Source organism: Neolamprologus brichardi, chromosome 16, assembly GCF_056152115.1.
Source record: "Neolamprologus brichardi isolate AB-2024 chromosome 16, ASM5615211v1, whole genome shotgun sequence".
Taxonomy (NCBI): Eukaryota; Metazoa; Chordata; class Actinopteri; order Cichliformes; family Cichlidae; genus Neolamprologus; species Neolamprologus brichardi.
Genome location: NC_142119.1, coordinates 11036585 through 11055196, shown reverse-complemented (window position 1 = coordinate 11055196; position 18612 = coordinate 11036585). Strand labels below are relative to the sequence as shown.

The 18612-nt window shown below is 39.7% G+C and overlaps 1 protein-coding gene across 1 annotated transcript in view; it reads left to right on the top strand.

The window, feature by feature from the left end:
* Nucleotides 1-2633: 2633 nt before the first annotated feature.
* htr2aa (5-hydroxytryptamine (serotonin) receptor 2A, genome duplicate a) overlaps nucleotides 2634-18612 on the top strand; it is an 81600-nt gene continuing 65621 nt past the window's right edge. Inside the window, exon 1 of the mRNA XM_006806396.2 lies at nucleotides 2634-4557. Within this exon, the coding sequence (XP_006806459.2) occupies nucleotides 4116-4557 (442 nt within the window). The 5' untranslated portion in view covers nucleotides 2634-4115. The remainder of the gene's footprint in view (nucleotides 4558-18612) is intronic.

The window sequence follows — 18612 nt, the reverse complement described above, 5'->3', positions numbered from 1 at the left end:
TTGCACTGCTTATGGTGGATGGCTTGCATTCATACATTTATGGATTTTAAAAAAAAAAGCAAGCATCCCAATAGCCGTGTGCTTGTGGCCTCTGTAATATGTACACGACTGAAATAAATGTGGACAGTTTGAACACAGCCTTTCTGTATAGTACAAAGCACTATGACCTGCTTCCAGATATGAATTTACTTTTTAGATGAATGCCTAATGTGTTTGGAAATGTGAGATTGCTTGTAATGTGTTTATATGAGTTAGACTACAGTCTCCTCAGTTCTCCTGCTTAATATGAAGCTTTGTGTTTTCATTTAGAGTAGACTAGAGGATGGAAACCTGGCGTAAATCTATAATTGACTACAGATTAAATAAAGTTTAACCTTTCATACACATGCATTTCAGGCTTTAGCACTCTTGGCTCAGCATTAATTTTTTGATGAGTTGATGTCATCCATTGACCACTTGAAATTGTGAATGCTTTGCTTTACTTGTGATTACGAGCTTAGTGTTCAAACACCAGCACAGATGGCAGCAAACTAAAATGCATCTGTTCAAATGTATCTGCACTTTCCGCCAGCCAACCAAATCATGTCGTGATTGGCAGCCATCAAAAATCTTCTGGTATAATTCTGGCTGGATGTTTGACCATTTTTCTTGTCAGAGTTCCTTTAAATTGCTTTGTTTCCTGTCATTTACCCAGCTTTTCAGTGTAGTCCACATATTTTCAACATGGTTAAAATCAGGGCTTTGGGAAAGCCTTTCAAGAAGCCTAAGGTTCTCAGTCATCCAGGTCATCGTAGTCTAAGTCTAACATTTCACCTCTCATCTGAGAAGCTTCTTTAGTGCTAAGAGCAATTTGTGGAGAGTCCCAGATTTTAAGCCCTATGGAAGTGTCCCCAAGAGGGTCATGGACCTCCTGTTGATCTTCTACCTAATCACACGAGCCAAGGTGTGAAAAAGGGTGTGGGTCACAATCAGCCAAGGTTTCGGGTGAACCCATTGTGAAACCTAGCCCCACCCTATCATGTGATTTCCTGAGGTCAGATGGCCCAGGATGTGAGTGAGAGTTAAGGTGTCTGTGGATGGATCTTAAAACTGGATTATAGATGGCATACAGTTGGTGTCATAAACCACCGCCTCTGTTCAAAGATGGTCGCTCACAGTGGACATAGATGGCTTCTTTCACTCCTCTTTCAAACCATTTGTCTTCTCTGTCCAAAATGTGAACATTGGCATCCTTGAAAGAGTGACCTCTGTTCTTTACATACAGATGGACAGCCGAGTCTTGTCCCATAGAGGTGGTTCTTCTATGTTGTGCCATGCATTTATGAAGTCCACTTCAAAAATGTCTTCAAGGAAACTTAAAGAAGTCCAGATGCTTTTCTTTCCAAGGTCCTTAGACCTTTCCAGAAGCCAAATGTTAGCCTGCTTTATCCATTTAAAACATAGTTTTGATGTGTGTTTGGGATGACCGTCCTGTTTGAAAACTGAGCTGTGTCAAGTTTCAACCGTCTAGCTGTAGATTTGAGGGTAAGTTGAATCATTTGTAGGTAGTCCTCATTATTCAATCCACTTTATGCAGTACTACTAGCAGCAAAACAGCCCCAGAGGCTTGATGCCATGATGATTGACAGCTGGCAAAATGGCCATAAAGCTCAATCTTTGTCTCATGTGACCAAAATTTTTCTCCAGAAGGCATTTAGCTTGTCCATGTAAACAGTTGGAGCAGGTCCTTCTTTGTTGGTTGGCACCTTCTCATTTCATAAAAATGTAAAACACCTCACTGTGGACAATGATGCTGGTGTTCCAGCGGTTTTCAGGCTTGAGTCCCGGTGATCCTGAATAATTCTCTCATCTGAGGGCGACAACTGAGGTCTTCTCCCCAACCTTGGCAGTGTGGTGGAGACATATCTAAATAATTTGAACTGTTTAATCTGATGATCCTGGAATCTAAGTAAGTAAACTCATTTAAACGAAGTCTACTAATTTTGCCAAGAGGAATGGTCAAATAGCCAGGCAAGCTTGTTGATGGCTACAGCAAGTTTGACCAGTTGCACCTGGTCAAGGTGCAACACCTGGTCATGGTACAACTTGCTAAAGGACATTTAGCTTTAGCCCTGTGTGGATTAGAAAAGATCCAAAATAAATTCAAACTTGTGCACCCAATTCTTGTTTTTTTAAGTCATTAAACATGTATGCAATACAATCATTCCACCAAAGAAATCACCCATGATGAGTGTGTGTATATATATATATATATATATATACATATATATATGTGAGAGAGGGCTTTGGCATATTGCTGAATATGGTAATGCTAGTAAAGTGAATTGAGAGAGATGCAGGTTTAACTTGAGTGAGAGAAACACAGAGAGAGTGTGAGAGAGCGACTGAAGGAGGGAGAACAGGACTTCCAGATTCAGGAATAAGAAGAGGAAAGAGAAAGCGGCACAATAAATAGCAGAGAGAAAGCTTGAGAAAGAGAGAGAGAGAGCGAGAGAGGGAGCATACCAATATGGTATGCGGGGGAGAGACCCTGGGTAAAAAGGGAGAGAAAGAGAGAGAGTGAGAGCAGGAGATCCCAGTGAGAGAGCTGCAGAGAGGGAGGGAGGGAGAGAGAGGCTGCATGTGAGAAGCAGCGTGAGCGAGTAGAAGCAGAATAGCATTCAGCTCCTGTTCACCGCAGAAGACGACTCAACAACTTAACGGCACTCTCCTGGAAAGCTGAAAACACACGGAGCCTCTTCAGTTTGCTGATGGGAGAGAGAAAAGAAGTTTGCTTTCCTCCTCCTCCTTCTCTTCCTTCTGCTTCTTTTTTAGTTTTTTTCCTTTTTGGAAAGTGACAAGATGTGGAGATGTGCAGAATGAATGATCAAGGTTTGTGAAGGAAGGAGATCTGTGTTTATTCATGAAGGATTTGAAGAGTGACTGACATTTTCCACTGAGGGCTTATGCAAGTACAAGGAGGAAAAATGTAAGGAATATTTAATTCTCTGGAGGTCTGACATTGTTCTTAGTTACAGTGAACAAGGAATACTTTCTTACTATGAGTCAAGAAATGCGAGTGAAGGAAGGAGACTGGAAAGTTAGTGACACATACTCACACATGTCAGATATCATCATGTTCATCATCCATGTCTGTCGGCTGCCGACGCACTCTCACAGGTGCAGGGATGAGTTGAGACGAGAGAGCGAGGACGCTTGAAGATTTCCACACACATTAGGAAACACGGACGTACAGCATAATGACATCTGTGCAGGAGTGTCAGTTAGGATAAACAAATTCTGAACATTCACACGTAAGTCAGGGTTTGTGTCAAACTGATAACACCAGTGTGTCATTATACTATTTAAGAATGACCATTCCAAGGCTAGAGGATTTTTTTTAATTTGTTTGTGTTCTCATACTCCTTAAAGATCATACATTAAAGACTGAAAAGAAACAAAGTTACTGAATAACTGCTTCAACCAGGCAATGAAATTCTGATTTGTAACATTCCCGACTTCACATGGACCTGATATTTTTAACATGAACACAGCCTTGACTTCAAACTCCAAGGAGGAGAAACCTGCAAATGCCATCGCGCCAGCTTTGAGTGGATTCTATAATCAGAAGAGATGTTTTTTTTTCTAAATCACTGAAGACATGGGACCTAAAACAACTCTGTTCCGTTTGGGATATTTTGGGCAACGGAATACTTTTGTTTCTTTGTTTTTACAGAGCCAGATGACTCACTGTTGGCACAGTAAGGTTATTAACCAAGCGAGATATCATTTTTAAGCGTTTGGCATTGTCCTGTGAGATCAAACAGCTGCTCTTCTGGTTGCGCTGAATTCAGCAGAATGCTATTTTTGTTTCCCCGTTATGGAGATGATTTTTTGATCCTCTGACAGTCAATCTGGGGACTTTCTTCTTTTTTTATTTGACATGATGGAGCAAAGAAGTGGTAAACCATATTGAATTACAGGTTAATTGCTCGAGTGATGAACGGTGTTGTATTTATAATATTCAGAGCAACGGGAATGGAAAACAAGTGAGCGATGAACAGACTTTCCTCTTTTTTCCGCCACTCTGACCCACTTTCCAGGCAGCGGTCCTGAGCATTTATCGAGCTGACACCATGAACCTGCATGGTGGCAATGTGTCAGAGTTGATCTCTAACACTGTCACAGCCGTTACCACTCTGGGGTCTAACCCCTGGCCTCCACGCGAGGAAGGTGGCCTCCAAAGCGGCAATGCCACGAACCCGGGCTGCCAGAGGAACAATGTGGTTCATAATGGCAATGACGCACAGCTGGGGAACTGGTCTCACCATAATGTGGTGGGAGTCTACGGGTCTCAGTGTCCTCCCTCGGAGCAGCTGATGCAGAAAAACTGGGCAGCCCTGCTGATTTTAGTGGTCATCGCTGTCACAGTCATGGGCAACATCCTGGTGATCCTGGCCGTCTCCCTGGAGAAGAAGCTGCAGAACGCCACAAACTATTTCTTGATGTCACTGGCAGTAGCTGACATGCTTCTCGGCATCTTGGTCATGCCGGTTTCCATGGTGACCATTCTCTATGGTAAGCATTGAGTGACACTCATATTGGGCTTCATTAAGTTGACATTTGGTGTGTTGCTGACTCGAGTCCAGCAGGCACAGTGCTTTGTTGTTGTTGATGTGGGCTTTTTTTCTCCTCAAAGAGTGAATGGTTACATGACTAATGACTAAACAAACTCCACCTGCCTGCATGTGTAAGGCTTTGTTCAACTGCAAATCATTTCTGAGACATTGGTGAGAGCAGGAACTGAAGAAATCACATTATATCTGACGTTTTTCTTTGCATTTTGAAAAACTTATATTTGGTTTTTAGAGAACTGCTCTTGAAAATATGTCTTATGAGGCAATCCCAGTCTGTGCATGTTAGAATAAATGCATGGCTGTGGCTTGAGGACAGATGGAGAGCAGCAGTGATGGAGGTGTTTGGTGCTGTTGTTGTGAGTGAAGTGTTTACTCCAAGTGCTACTTCAGCACGACAAGAAAGGGGCACACAGAGGTGGTGCAGAGACCAAGTTACTGCAGTCCTTCAAATCACTGTTTCACAAAAATACGGCAGCATGCAAAAGTTTGGACGTCTTCAGATTTCTGTTACTGTGATGAACACAGCATGAAGTGATCTTTAAAAGGCATAAAGTTATAGATTAAAAATGTTCTTTTTTTTTTTAGGAAAAAAGGGAGAGTGACAGTAAATACGAAGAATGTGATTCAGAAGTTTGGGGGACTCTTTCATAGAAATGACCAACTATTACCAAGTTGTGTCAGATTTACTTGTTGTGCTTGGTCACACAGTAGTCATCAGGAAAGTATTGCAGTTTTCAAATCTAACGGATCCCCATTTTCCAAGAGAATGCTATAAGAACAAAGCAAAAATGTAGCTGGTCTCAGCTTGGAAAGAAAAGTGTCTGGACTTCTTTAAGTTGCTTGAAGATCCATTTTGGATGCATTGTGGACCAATATAGTTAAAACAGAACTTACTGAAAGCCATGAGAAAAAATGTGGGGGAAAAAAAATGCAGAATTGTTAAATATAGGGCTGATCAGTCACACTTATATATCTGTTCCAACCAGTAACACTATGAGTGAGCAAGAATGAATTTCATTAAGTATCAGTGAACAGTAAAATAAATAATAAATAAAACTAAAGATTAAATTAAAACATTTTCTATAATCCATAGGTGGAAGCTGAAGGTTTTACTATGGCCCTCATAGTTACCCTGATCAAAATATCAGAAATTTATTTTATCTATTTCAAGACAGCTGCACATGCAAAGCAACCAAGAAATTTCACAGAACTACAAACCTTTTGCAGGAAGGAAGAAAAGGCAAAAATCCTCCCAAACAAAAACTGAACAAATCTTAGCTGCTACAAAGCTGCAATAATTACTGAAGAGTGAGCTTCTAAGTTCCCAAAGCTTTTCTTCAGACTCCTTTACTTATTTGTTACTTTAAAACTGTTCTGGAAACAGAAAGTTGTTTTCTTTAAATCAGGTATAACATGGTAATCACTGACAGGTGCAGTAGATAACACTAATTATCTCTTCACCATGGCACCTGTTAGTGGCTGAGATGTATTACAGAGCAAGTGAACATTGATGGTGAGGGGTGATGTGTTAGAAGCAGGAGAAATAGGCCACATTGTGACAGTTAGATGACTGGGTCAGAGCATCTTCAAAACTGCAGCTCTTGTGGGGGGTTCCTGGTCTGCAGTGGTTAGTATCTATCAACAGTCGTCCAAGGAAGGAACAGTGATAACCAGTGGGTCATGGCCTGCTAAGGCTCAGTGAAGTGATGCACACTAACTGGTCTGCATTGCTGCAGAACAGTCAGGGTCCCCATGCTAACCCTTGTCCATGACAATGGGCACGTGAGCATCAGAATTGGACCACGAAGGAATGGAAAAAGGTGAGCCGATAAATCACGTTTTCCTTTCTATCATATGGAAGGCTGGGTGCATGCGCATCACTTATTTGGGGGACACCTGGCACCATTATGTACTATGGGAGGAAAGAAAGCAGGTGGAGGTAGTGTGAGGCTTTGGGCAATGCTCTACTGGGAAACCTTGGGTTCTTCCATCCGTGTGGATGTTATTTGACATCCACCACCATCCATTTGAGATCTCAAATCTAATTTAAGCATATGTGGGGTGTGCTTGACAAATAATTCCGATCCTTGGAGGCCCCAACTCACAACTTTTTTAATGGAACAAGCAACATGGGGACCAACACAATATTAGGCAGGTGGTTATAATTTTGTGCCTGAACAATGTATATACTACCAGCAATCACATAAAGCCATAGTACTGTTAGGTCAGATTCAGTTCAATTTAATTCAGTTCATCGTTATTAATATAGCACCACATCACTGTGGCACAGCCAAATAAAGATGTCGAGATGTGAAATGACCGCAGTGAAACTCACAGTGGCTGCATGCCTGTTGTCTACTCCCAGCTCCTATTGTCTCATAACCCAAAATGAGGTTATTCAGAATTCAGAGACTGCCATTTAGCACAGCCTCTGGGTGTCTCTAGAAGTGCCTTTAAAGAAAAATGGAGACCACATAAAGGATGAGGGAGGGATGATTATTACAAAAAAAAGAATTCCAATGACCCAATCATGCTTTCATATTTGGGGTAAGTAGAGATGGCCTCTCTCTCCATTGTATGTAAGCACTGCTGTCATTTCTGGTGGTTCATGTGCTGCTGATTAATGCAGCAGGAAGCTGAGAGTTTCCTCTACCCTCCTTCATTTTCTTTGTTGATTTGCCTCTCACTGTCCCACCATACCCAGATAACCTCTCCAAGACATACACACATACACCCACCTTCCACCGTCCTTCACTGTTGCCCATTTCCTGCTGATCCATTCTCATCTTCCTTGAGCTTCCCTGTGTCTCTGTAAATGTCACGAGCTGCTGCTCACATAAGAAGCTTTAAGCCCTAAGTAGCAAATTCATTTGCGTGAGAAGAAGTGCAGCAAATTAGTCAAAAGGAAGAGTGCTTCCAAAAGAACGACCTCCGGTGCCTATTACTCGCCTTCCCTGGTCTTTAATGAGAAGACAAAGGAACTCATTAGCCACACTGATGCAAAACAAACACACACAAAGCAATTATTTTCTCATGTTGTTACACCGTTGCAGTGATTGTGATTTGTTTACTGATTCACTGAGCAAACGCAGCTTTGTTTCAGGGTGAGAAGGCATAATGATGATATTACAAGTGATCTTATGAAATGTGATAGTGACCATGAGTGAGATTTTAAGAGGTTATTATTGATGTCAAACAGAAGATTATAGGCGAAATCAAGTGGCGAGGTTATGGATGGTTATTAACGAGGTCACGGATGAGTTTGTGCTGCTGAACTTGTCAAGATTATATTTGTAATGGGGTCAATAATGAAGCTAGGAGAGCCCACATTTTATGGATAATAATAAGTGAGATCACTGATAAAGCTGAACCAGTTGAGAGGCCCTTGGGCAAAAATTTATTGCGCAAGTGCCAAATTACCATTCCAGCCAAACCTCCTGTGCTGAGTCATAAACTTCTAACTGTTAAAACGGTGCAATTAATTAGAGAAAGTGTAGAAGTGAAAGAAGCCAGCTCAAGTTAAAAATGTGGGCTATTTAATTACTTTTGGCAAGTTAGACCTTTCATCAATTAAATGTGTTGCAGAAAACTCATGTAGCTAGCACCTGCTCCACCTGAATTTCAGTCTACAATCTGAGAAGGTGCGGAGGTTTTCTATACATACACTGGGATACATTGCTAGCTATAATTTAATAATGCAAGTTGCAGCTGTGTTTACACGAAAGACATGAATTTCTCCTTGAATACTCTACATTTATTCTCCGAGATGTGCTAAAACTTGAATAAGTGGAATACAAATGGAGATGGAGAACATTCACCTATAAAGTTGCAGCAAGTGAACGGATCTGTTTCACTTTTCACAGCTTACTACCATTTGGCAGGTATTCAGGATCTTCCATGCAAACTATAGGTTACTGTGACAACCTGCCAGACACGTCCCTAGGCCCGTGTGACAGTGGCCTAAGATGGTGAGCATGGTAAATAGTATACTGGCCAAGTCAGCTACTATGAGACAGAAAATGACAAAAAATTAGACACTTTAAAAACTTCAAATGCATAATAGCAATAAAAAGTCAACATGACTACAGAGAGATACGTCAAAAGACACATAAACAAAAGTTATTACAGAGGTAAAAAACCACTACAAAGAGACGTAACATGACAAGTACAAAGACACAAAACAGCAACATTCAAATTGACTACAGCAGGGATAATGCAACCACAGAAGCATATGAGACAGAGCAAGCTGGACCGTAACTACAAAGAGACTAAAGCTCTCTTTAAATCACTCTCCATTGTTTTATTTTCGTTTTTTTAATCCTGCTGTCCCACTGCATAGAGGAGTTGGGCCTTTTTCTTGCCTGTGCTCAGGGACTCAGTCCATGGCAGCCTAGGCATGCTCACACTGTCACTGTATATGTGTTGACACTCATAGCATGGTGTCTCACAGAGATGCCAGCATAGCTGTTATTTGCCTTGATTTTGGGAGAATCGGATGTACCCAACATGAAAATGCTTTGTCTTTAAAAAGGCCTCCGGAAGCTTTGTGGAGCAAAAATACGTTTCTTCACTTTTTACACTGTTTTGAAATTGCATTCCCTGCTGAAACAGTCAGGTTTCTCTTCAAATATACTGTTATGTTACTCAGACAGGAAGCATAGCCATATATCTTATTAGGGAGTATGTTAAACATGCCACGTGCATATCAGCTTACCAGCCAAATGCTAATACTTTGTGCTTTGGCTGGTGTGCCTGTCTTGTCTGGTCATGTTGGCAAGTGGCCAGGTGATGATTTAGAGATCCAGTTCTGCTCTACAAATCTATTTGGCTAAAACAAACACCCCAAGTGTCTTGGGAAATTGAGGATTAACATAACATTGTGGCTGTGTGAACACTGTGGACACAGAGCTTGTTTCTCATCCATTTTACATAAAACCACAGGGGGCAAATACAGTTCTTACTGTGCAGTGCTGGTTTGCTTCTCCCCTCTTCCATGCCTTGTTTTTGTCACACGGTCCCTGGAGATGAGCTGTCAAAATATACTTGACAGACTGAAGTGCTCTCACACCTTATAAAACCCTCCTGACACTCCTCTTTAATGCTTTAAAGAGCTTGAATAACTTCGGTTTCACTTGACTAGAATTTGCACCCATGATAGTTGAAGATGTACAGTCATACATCACCTAAAACAGAAAAACAACTGTTGTTTCCTTTTAACAGATGTTTCCACCAAGAGACATTCAGGGACTATGTTTACTCTCCCTTCAGAGATTGACTGTGTTTTGTAATATAACTTTATTTCAAAGTGAAGGTGAAAGTGTGGTTTGTTAGACTGCATTGGAACTCTTTCGCTGTTCTTCACTACAAAAAGAAGCATTGGAAAACTTGCCATTGGAAAATGTCAATATTTCAAAGTGACCAAGTGTTAAAAGTTTAGGAAGCACAGAACTGGCAGCATCCTCGAGAGAGAAACTTGACTAATTGGCAAGCCTGAACACTAGACAAGGAACTTATATAAATAGAAGTAGTTGTCATGTTATTCTTTGGCCATTGTGTTTGAAGGCCAGTGTGCTCAGTTAGCAGCAGTAAAGTGCAATTCCTCCAAGACCTAATGTGGGTTCGTTAGAAGACACATTACTTTCTCACTTTGACATCACTTGGAGTTGCAAAAAGAGCATAACTAGTGTTGTTTGACGCGTATGCTTTAAGTAGGGACATGATTGCAGTCTGTCGTTATGTCCAGACTGAGATCTCTTGACAGCTAATGGATAGATTATAAAGATCTAAATACTAATCAGTGTCAGTTTCTAGTTGTTATTCTACAAACTGCATTAATTTCTCCAGCATGCTGCCATATACTTGAATCTTTCGAGCTTATATCCATATTTCATTATGCTTTGAGACTGTGTGTGCCAGGAATTTGAAAACATGATACGGAAAAAATGTGCAGTTACTAAGAAACACATGACGAATGAATACGAAACAACCTGATAATTAATGAATTCATATTAAGTGGTTCCTGAGCAACACAAAATTGCAGGGAACTACAGATAATGATGAGTTACCATGGCCCAAATTTTGAAATACTTTAACAATGCATCATGAGGTAGCCTTACTTCTGTAAAACAAAGACAAAAAAGTCAGTTTTGTGTGGCACAAACCACAATCCCTCATTCATTAACTAACAGTTAAATTACTTGTTGTGACTTCCCCAGAAAGAACTCAGTGGCTGTTTGCCATATTCAAATAATGAAAGACTACATAGTAACTACCCTGTAGAGAAGGGAAACAAGGCTTTCCTGAAGAAACTAGGCCTTATGGGAAAGTTCTCAGAGGACTCACGAATTCATTCATTAAACAGCATTCAATGGCCGCTGTCATTACACAAATACCTAACTGTTGGTTTTCCATTGACATTCAATAAGGGTGTCTTCATGCATTTCCATAATCATTATTAAGTGCCACCGACATCATCTGCTGTGACATTCGTAAATAAAGGAAAAAGGACAGACGGCATCAGGAAGAAGAGTTTCTAATACAGAAGGTGAATGGTTAGTAGGGAAATTAAATAATTACTTTTGGCTGAGTAAAACCAAAGCTTTGTCATTATCTGTAACATTACCTCACATGTAAAGCATTATTATGAAACATGTATTTGGACTGCAGTAAATGGATTACATACTGTGGTCCTGCTGTGGTAGTCAAAACACAAGTTATACAACATCATTCAGAGGATTAGGATAGAGATATAACTATGCAAGGCAGTTGCACATGGAGACAACATGAAGCATACTATCAGTCTGATATCATTAAGATTTGATTTGTGAACAGTTTATTGGTGGTATGGCTCTGTTCTGGCACCTGAGCAAGCAGCAAGACCACAGATATGACATTCACTAAGTCAAATACAGCATGAACAGAGGAGCTGTGGCGAAGGTGGGTTCCAAAGGGGTTTGCAGATGTGCTGAAGAGTAGGCACCACAAATAGTGCATTCATTGAGTATCAGCTGATTCAGGTTGGCATTGAGATCAGCTGATCTCCTGGGATTGTGGCTGAGTGTCACTATATGGACTGCCAGAGGTAAGGATAGGCTTGATTTGTGAAATTATTAGTTGTATTGTATACTAAGCTAAAATCAAAATAATTATGAGCTTGCTAAGAGTTAAATTGGGTTGCAGCCCTGGATCAACCTCTCTTGCTGAACTTAAATACATTCGTGATGGACTTTTAGAAAACTTAGTTTAACTTCTCCTGGTTCTAAATCCTGCAAAGGAGGAATCAGCCATACCATCTGGCATTCACTCTTACCTTTGACCCCAATTCCAAAAAGAAGAGATTCAGTGTAATAAATAAAAACAGAATGTAATGATTTGCAAATCTCATTGACACAAGTTTTATTTACTATAGAACAAAGAAAATTTATAAAAAATTAAGAAAGAGGTAAAGAGAATATGTACTGAAGGTCACGTTTACCAACATGAGGATCCTCTTTTCTTTTAATATCAGTCTGTAAACATCTGGGGATTGAGGAGAGCAGCTGCTGGACTTCTGGGAGAGAAATATTGTCCCGTTCTTATCCGACAGGATTCTAGCTGCTCAGCAGTCCTGGGTCTTATTTATCTGTGAATACAATCTGCAGTTTGCTGCTGTCTTGCTGAAATGGGCAAGGCTTTTTCCAGAGGTAGGATCTATATGGGAGCACTTGTTGCTCTAAAACCTGAATAAACCTTTTATCAGATGTGTAAGCTGCCAGTTCTATAGGCACTGATGATGCACTGCCATACCATCAGAGATGCAGGCTGATAATGAGTTGGATATCCCTTCTCTTCTTTAGTCTGGAAGATGCACTCAGTGAAGTTTTCCAAGTTCAATCGTCCGTCCACAGAACAGTTTTCCATTTTGCTTCAGTCCATTTTAAATGACAGCACAGTGAACTGAGCCCACGCAGTGATTTCAATGACAGAATCATACCTGTTTTTAATCCACTGCCTTCTGAGTGCCTAAAGAACACAGGCATCCAATACTGTTTTTTGGCTTTGTCAGTATTGGATGATATTACGTATATGATATTCAAAGTTTTAGGATTTTATGTTGAGCAACATTATTCTGAAACCCTACCTCTCTAAGTTTCTTTAGCGTCTTTATTAGCGTCTCTTTTTTTTATATCCAATCATGTTACTCACATGTCGCCAGTGATTGTAATTATTTGCAAAATGTTACATTTTAGCAATTCTTTTTTTCCAGCCTTTTGTTGCTGCATGTTGTTCAAAATGAGCTATATTTTTTTATGAAATAGTGAAATGTCTTATTTTAAACATCCGATATGCTTTCTAGGTTCTATTGTGAATAAAATCTGGGTTTATGAGATTTTCAAATGATTGCTTTCTCTGTATTCTCTGTCTTCATTTTTAAATCACATTTCCCATATACTGTTTCCTACCTCATAATAAATCAGAATTTATGGAACAAACTGATCACCCCAGGGCAAGTATATCATTCGTCAATCAGCCTGTGCTGACTGATATCAAAAGACGTTGTCTGTAGAAACATGTGTGTTTAAGTGATTTAGGTGTGTTTCTGTTCAGTGTGGACTAACAAAGCTGTCCACACACTCAAACAACTTCTCAAATGGAAGCAGTGTCTCTTCTTAGCATAGAAGGCCAGCCTTCTTTCTAATTCAGTTGGTTGGTAATCAGTGCTTGTAGGTGCTAAAACACTAGTCACTGGTCATTTGGTAAATAGAGACAATAGTGAAAAACAGGCTCTGTGGGAACAGAATTTTCCAGCTTCAAGTCAATGAATGCTTGCCAGGTTCTCCAGTTTGCCAACTTCTGCTCCTGCTCCTGTCTCAGTCCGACCTCTGCTGTCTGGATAATTTAATATCATATAGATTTTTTTTTTTTTACATTTTAGCTTCAAATGCTCATTTTCTCCCTCTCATCCCTCCCTCCCTCTGGGCTTTTGGGCTTGTTGATGTCTTTCCTCCTGCTTTGCAGACTTTAACGCCGCTATTCATCCATCACTTGCAGCGTTTGGTTCCTGTGTTTCTGATTTGAAAAGTTTACCTCTTAGAAGGTCTCTGGTAGAAAGAAAAACAAGCACTTCTGTATCAAAGCCACTGGATTTTACCCGCTTGTCTTGGATGGGCAGCTGTGTAGAATGAGATTTACTTAAAAGATTAGGCTGTGTTTCTCCTGTGGATTCCCCTGTGATTCTCTGCCAAACCAAGCACTGACTCCAGATCTTGTGCATGTTACATAATTCAATGACGGAAAAACTATAAAGCCAAAAAAGGGAATTCTTTTTTTATTTACTGTCTAGTTTTGGTAATAGAAGGTAACTCTGATGTAATATCAAATGTCACTAATATTTTTATTTATTTATTTTTTGTTAATATGTATTAACCATTCCCACTCATGCTAATTATTAGGGGTGTTATTATATACTGATTCTGATACAGCTAAATATGCTGATTATGAAGGACAGGGAGGTAACAATACAAAAATAAAACCATGCTTAAGAATTACAAGTAAACATATAAATAAATAAATAAATAAATAAATAAAAGGTTAGCTATAAAGCATTAAAATGCAAGTGAGAATGGAGCGTGAAATTCTCCAGGTAGATTTGCGTTCGTGGTAATGTGGGAAAGCTAGCAGAATGTTGAACAGGAAGCAGAGGCAAAGGCAAACCTTTGATCTTCTTTCCAATGCTCCCCTGTGTTCATGAACTATGAGGAGCAAACTAAAGGAATGAGAGTGTGAATACAAGAAATGAGTTTCTTCTTTAGGATGTCTCGATTCACCCTTCAAGACAAGGTGATAAGCTCAAACATTAAGTTTAGAGTCAAGCTCATGCTTCTTTAGATTGGAAGGATGCGGTTGGAGACCCAGGAGTAGATCCCGAGTGGGATAAAGAGATTATATAATTCATCCAGCCTGGCATTTCCCAGGATCTCCAAGGAGGAGCTGCAAGATCTGGAATCTGGACTGGCTTTCTTTTCTGATAGCGACCCAATCTTTAGGTCTTAATTAAGTCCTACAGTGAAGCCTCGAGCTGAGCATTGACTGAGAAATCATGGGGTACTTCACATTGAAACAGTAGCAATGGTACTCTTGTGCTTTTTTTCTTTCTTTCTGACTCAAATGAATTCAAAAATCCGTGTTTTGTAAAATAAGACTTGAAACGTGTGACTCAAATAATAAACTCATTAGCAAAGTGTTGTCTGCAATCCCAGTGAAATGAAGCTGGTGTCCATTTTCACAATGACTCATGTGGTCTAATGGCGCCCCCTTTGTGCCAGTAGAAAGAATGCAGGTTTAAAGTACTTCAAATTCCTATTCGTAGAAATCCGTAGGAATTCAGCTAGAAAACAGCTAGCTTAAAAACAGGCCTAAGTAAAGAATGAGCCTTTGATGCATAATATTTTTGAAAAAAATGACATAGAACATAGAATTTTCGTTTTTTTCACTGCTACTGTGCTTAATAACAGAAGATTAGATGTTTGGACAAACACATTAATGAACCTGATGCAGTTTTTTTTCTTGGCTATAAACCAGTTTACAGACTTTTTAGTCCATGCAGATTTGAACCATTTGACTGGGCATTCACTCTTCTGCAATAAACTGTAGCTCCCCACATTATCCTTTGTTCCTGTGTTTAAAGAACACAAATCTTATAAAAATTCATAGGTTTCCCAGAACCTTGAACTTAATCCTGTCCAGCTCCTCTGGGATGTACTAAAACACAGACCGTGAGCCAGACCCAATTGGATGTTACATTTAATAGCTACTGGAAAGGGTGTAACTAGAATAGTGCATGTCTTTACAGCAGCATAGTGATAATATTGTGATTTGTAATGATTCCCATTCAGGGAACACTTATGGCTGTTGTCTTTCTTGCCTATGTTTTCGGTCCTGACTGTGTGATATTATTTCAGCAGCCTCCATATTTTTGTTCGGTTCATTGCTTTATACTTCAGCAGAGTGAGTTCATGATTCATGCGGTAAACAGCCTTATCAAGCAACAGATGAAAATACAGCTGAAGTCATTACAGGCCGGGCTGTTTGTTCTTTCACCTCATCAGGTTTTGTACCATCTACTGAAATAACACTGCAAGAGCAGTTGGGTTCTACACACATTCAGAATCAAATGGTCCCCAAGTGTAAAAATTGAGCACTGTTATATTCTAAAAATTCAAAGTCATAATAGAGGCCTCTAAAGGATGCATTGTTTATTACGTTTATGTAATGTGCAAAGGACACAAAGAACAACATTGTAACTATGACACTTAAAATAATAAAAAAAAATAAATCACATTGGTCCAGATTAATCTCCAAGGGAAGTGTTGTGTTGCCCTCATAATCCATCATTTTATGCCGACCAAGGATTACTTGATTAATTGCTTAGTTCATTCACCATCTTCGTTTTACTCACTTTTTAGGCACAAATTCCCTAAAAATATGCTTATTCCAGCCTCTCATTATAAATATTTTCTTTCGGTGCAACCAGCTCACACAACCCTGAAGAGATTTGTGTCTCCTCATGGGCTCAAACCTGGCACATGTGTAAATCACTACCCTACACTGAAAGTCCAAATACAAATAAAGTTAACAGCTACAACCAACACGATTACATCAACACATTATGCATTATACATACAATTATAAAATACCCTTGCTATATAAAAAGAAATCTGCTATGCAGATGATACCCAGCTTTATCTATCCATGATGCTAGATGATGCAAATCAATTAGTTAAACTGCAAGAATGTTTTAAAAACATAAAGTCCTGGACTTCCTCTAATTTCCTGCTTCTAAATTCAGACAAAACTGAGGTTATTGCTCTCCGCCCGAAATATCTCATAAAGATGTTGTCTAGCGATAATCTAAACATGTACTGGACAAAAGAACAGAATGGAATACAGGTGTACAAGAACAATGAGCAAGCGATAGATAAAGTAACATGTAAGACAGTAGTGACAAGGTAGCAAAAAAAATGGTTTATTACCGTGCAGGAACATGTCTCAGTTTCACTGTGTGGCTAACTATCCACTAATCATGAGAAAGAACACAATGAAAACCTTTCGTAAAGCAAATCAATACATGAACATGGATTAAAATTTACCAGTGGTTGTTATCCCAATGCCCAGTCATGTGTGTGCACTTACCAGTCTGTAAAAAGGAGCAGTTCCAATGACAATCTGCTGCCAAGGCTGGAAAGAGCTGAGTCTTTAGTGAGGCAGGTAAGAGGAAATTGTAGTTATTCTAGCTGCACAATTAGCAACTTAATGCTAATTTGCTATATGTTATTTCTGCTGCTTGCACAGTTACTTGGTGGACCTTGTGCCTGCTGAAGCTGCATTCACAAGCCTTGGCTTCATGAATATATTTCTTAATAAATGCTAAATAACTGCTTTAACACACCTCTTGTAGCCCTTGTATTCATATTGCTACACTTTAAGACCATGCACAAACATTAGCCAAACATTTCAGAAGAGGCATTTGAAGAATAGTAGAAGAGATGCGCCAGTCTTTGTGAGAACAGGTGGTAGGTCAAAAGCAGAGCAGGCAGGAATATATGGACAGATATCTCTGAAAAGCCGTAATAATAATTCAGCTGCAAATCATCACACAACTACAGTACTGATAACAACAAGTAAACACAGCATTTGTGAATTTCTCTTGTCAAGTAAACTTTTCTCTTTTGGTCAGATACCTGCAGACAAGCTGACTTAGATGTAGTATGTAGCCTTCTTTTACAAATTGCAGTCTTGCAGGTGTGGCGGTGCAGGAGTGAACCTTCAACATAAAGCCTTCATATAGAAAACTAATTCAAATGCCTTTTTAAAGGAATTTCTCAAAAGCTATGAATGTATAGCACTACAGCATCTTCCAGCATCCCTTTATGTCAACCTCTTAAGTGCAGAGACCAAATAAAAACCAACTAAGAACAAAAGGCAGAAAAGGTTAAGCAGATCAAACATGGCTTAGGAAATTCTGTTTTATGGTGCTCTGGGGTTCTTTCCTTTTAGAGATAAGGACTTCTGACAGACTGTGGACACAGTTTGAGCTTTAATATCCTGAGCTCTACACTGCGAAGTAGGGCGGGTGTAACAAGTCTTATACAACAGCTAAAAAGTCTTCAGACGCTGGTTTTGTGGTAGCAGTGATGAGGCGTTGACCGCTCTACGCAAAAATACTCTCTAATTCCTCTCTTGATAGAAGTGTGGATAAGGAAGGGATGTAAGCAGAATGTGACTGAAAGTCAGCTGAGATACAGCGTCCCATGTGGAAAATATCCTCTGTTGTGCTCATCCATTTGTGCTCAACTGTTCGAGATGGAGGAGATTTTTCCTTTTGTGTCTCTGAGCCATAGAGCGAAGCATAAAGCAGCCTGAACAAAAACAGAGCAGCAGGCAAGCGTTCAAATCATCCAACATCCTCCTTCTCCTGCTCACTCGCATGACCAGATGGAACAAAGTGAAACAGATGCAAACAAAAGGGCAGAGCCATTATAAGGTTCTGCTTCCCAGATGTGAAACCACAGGGCAAAAGGTAAAGATGTGAAAAACAAAAACAAAAATATGATTATTGGTGGAGGGTAGTGAATAGGTTAACAGATAAACAGAGATACTGTATAGCGAGATGAGAGGAGAGGGGGCATGAGATGAATGCAGCCTCTGAAGTCATTTAGGGCAAATACAATGGCTGATATCTTATATAACACACTTTATTTACATAGAAAACCCAGAGGCAAAATTCTGCCAAAAAAGATGAGATAACGCTTCATTGTCTGTTAACACGAGAATGTGCCGTGGATCATATGTTCCAACAGTCACCAGAATAATGATGGTAGAACATAAAAGAAGCTCTAAAAATACTGTATAAGAGCATAAGCCAAGTGAGCAGAGCAGTCTGCAAGTGCCATGAACAAAGTCACGAAGAAAGAGAGACAGAGTATGTTTAACAAAATTATCTCAATTTCAAATTTTA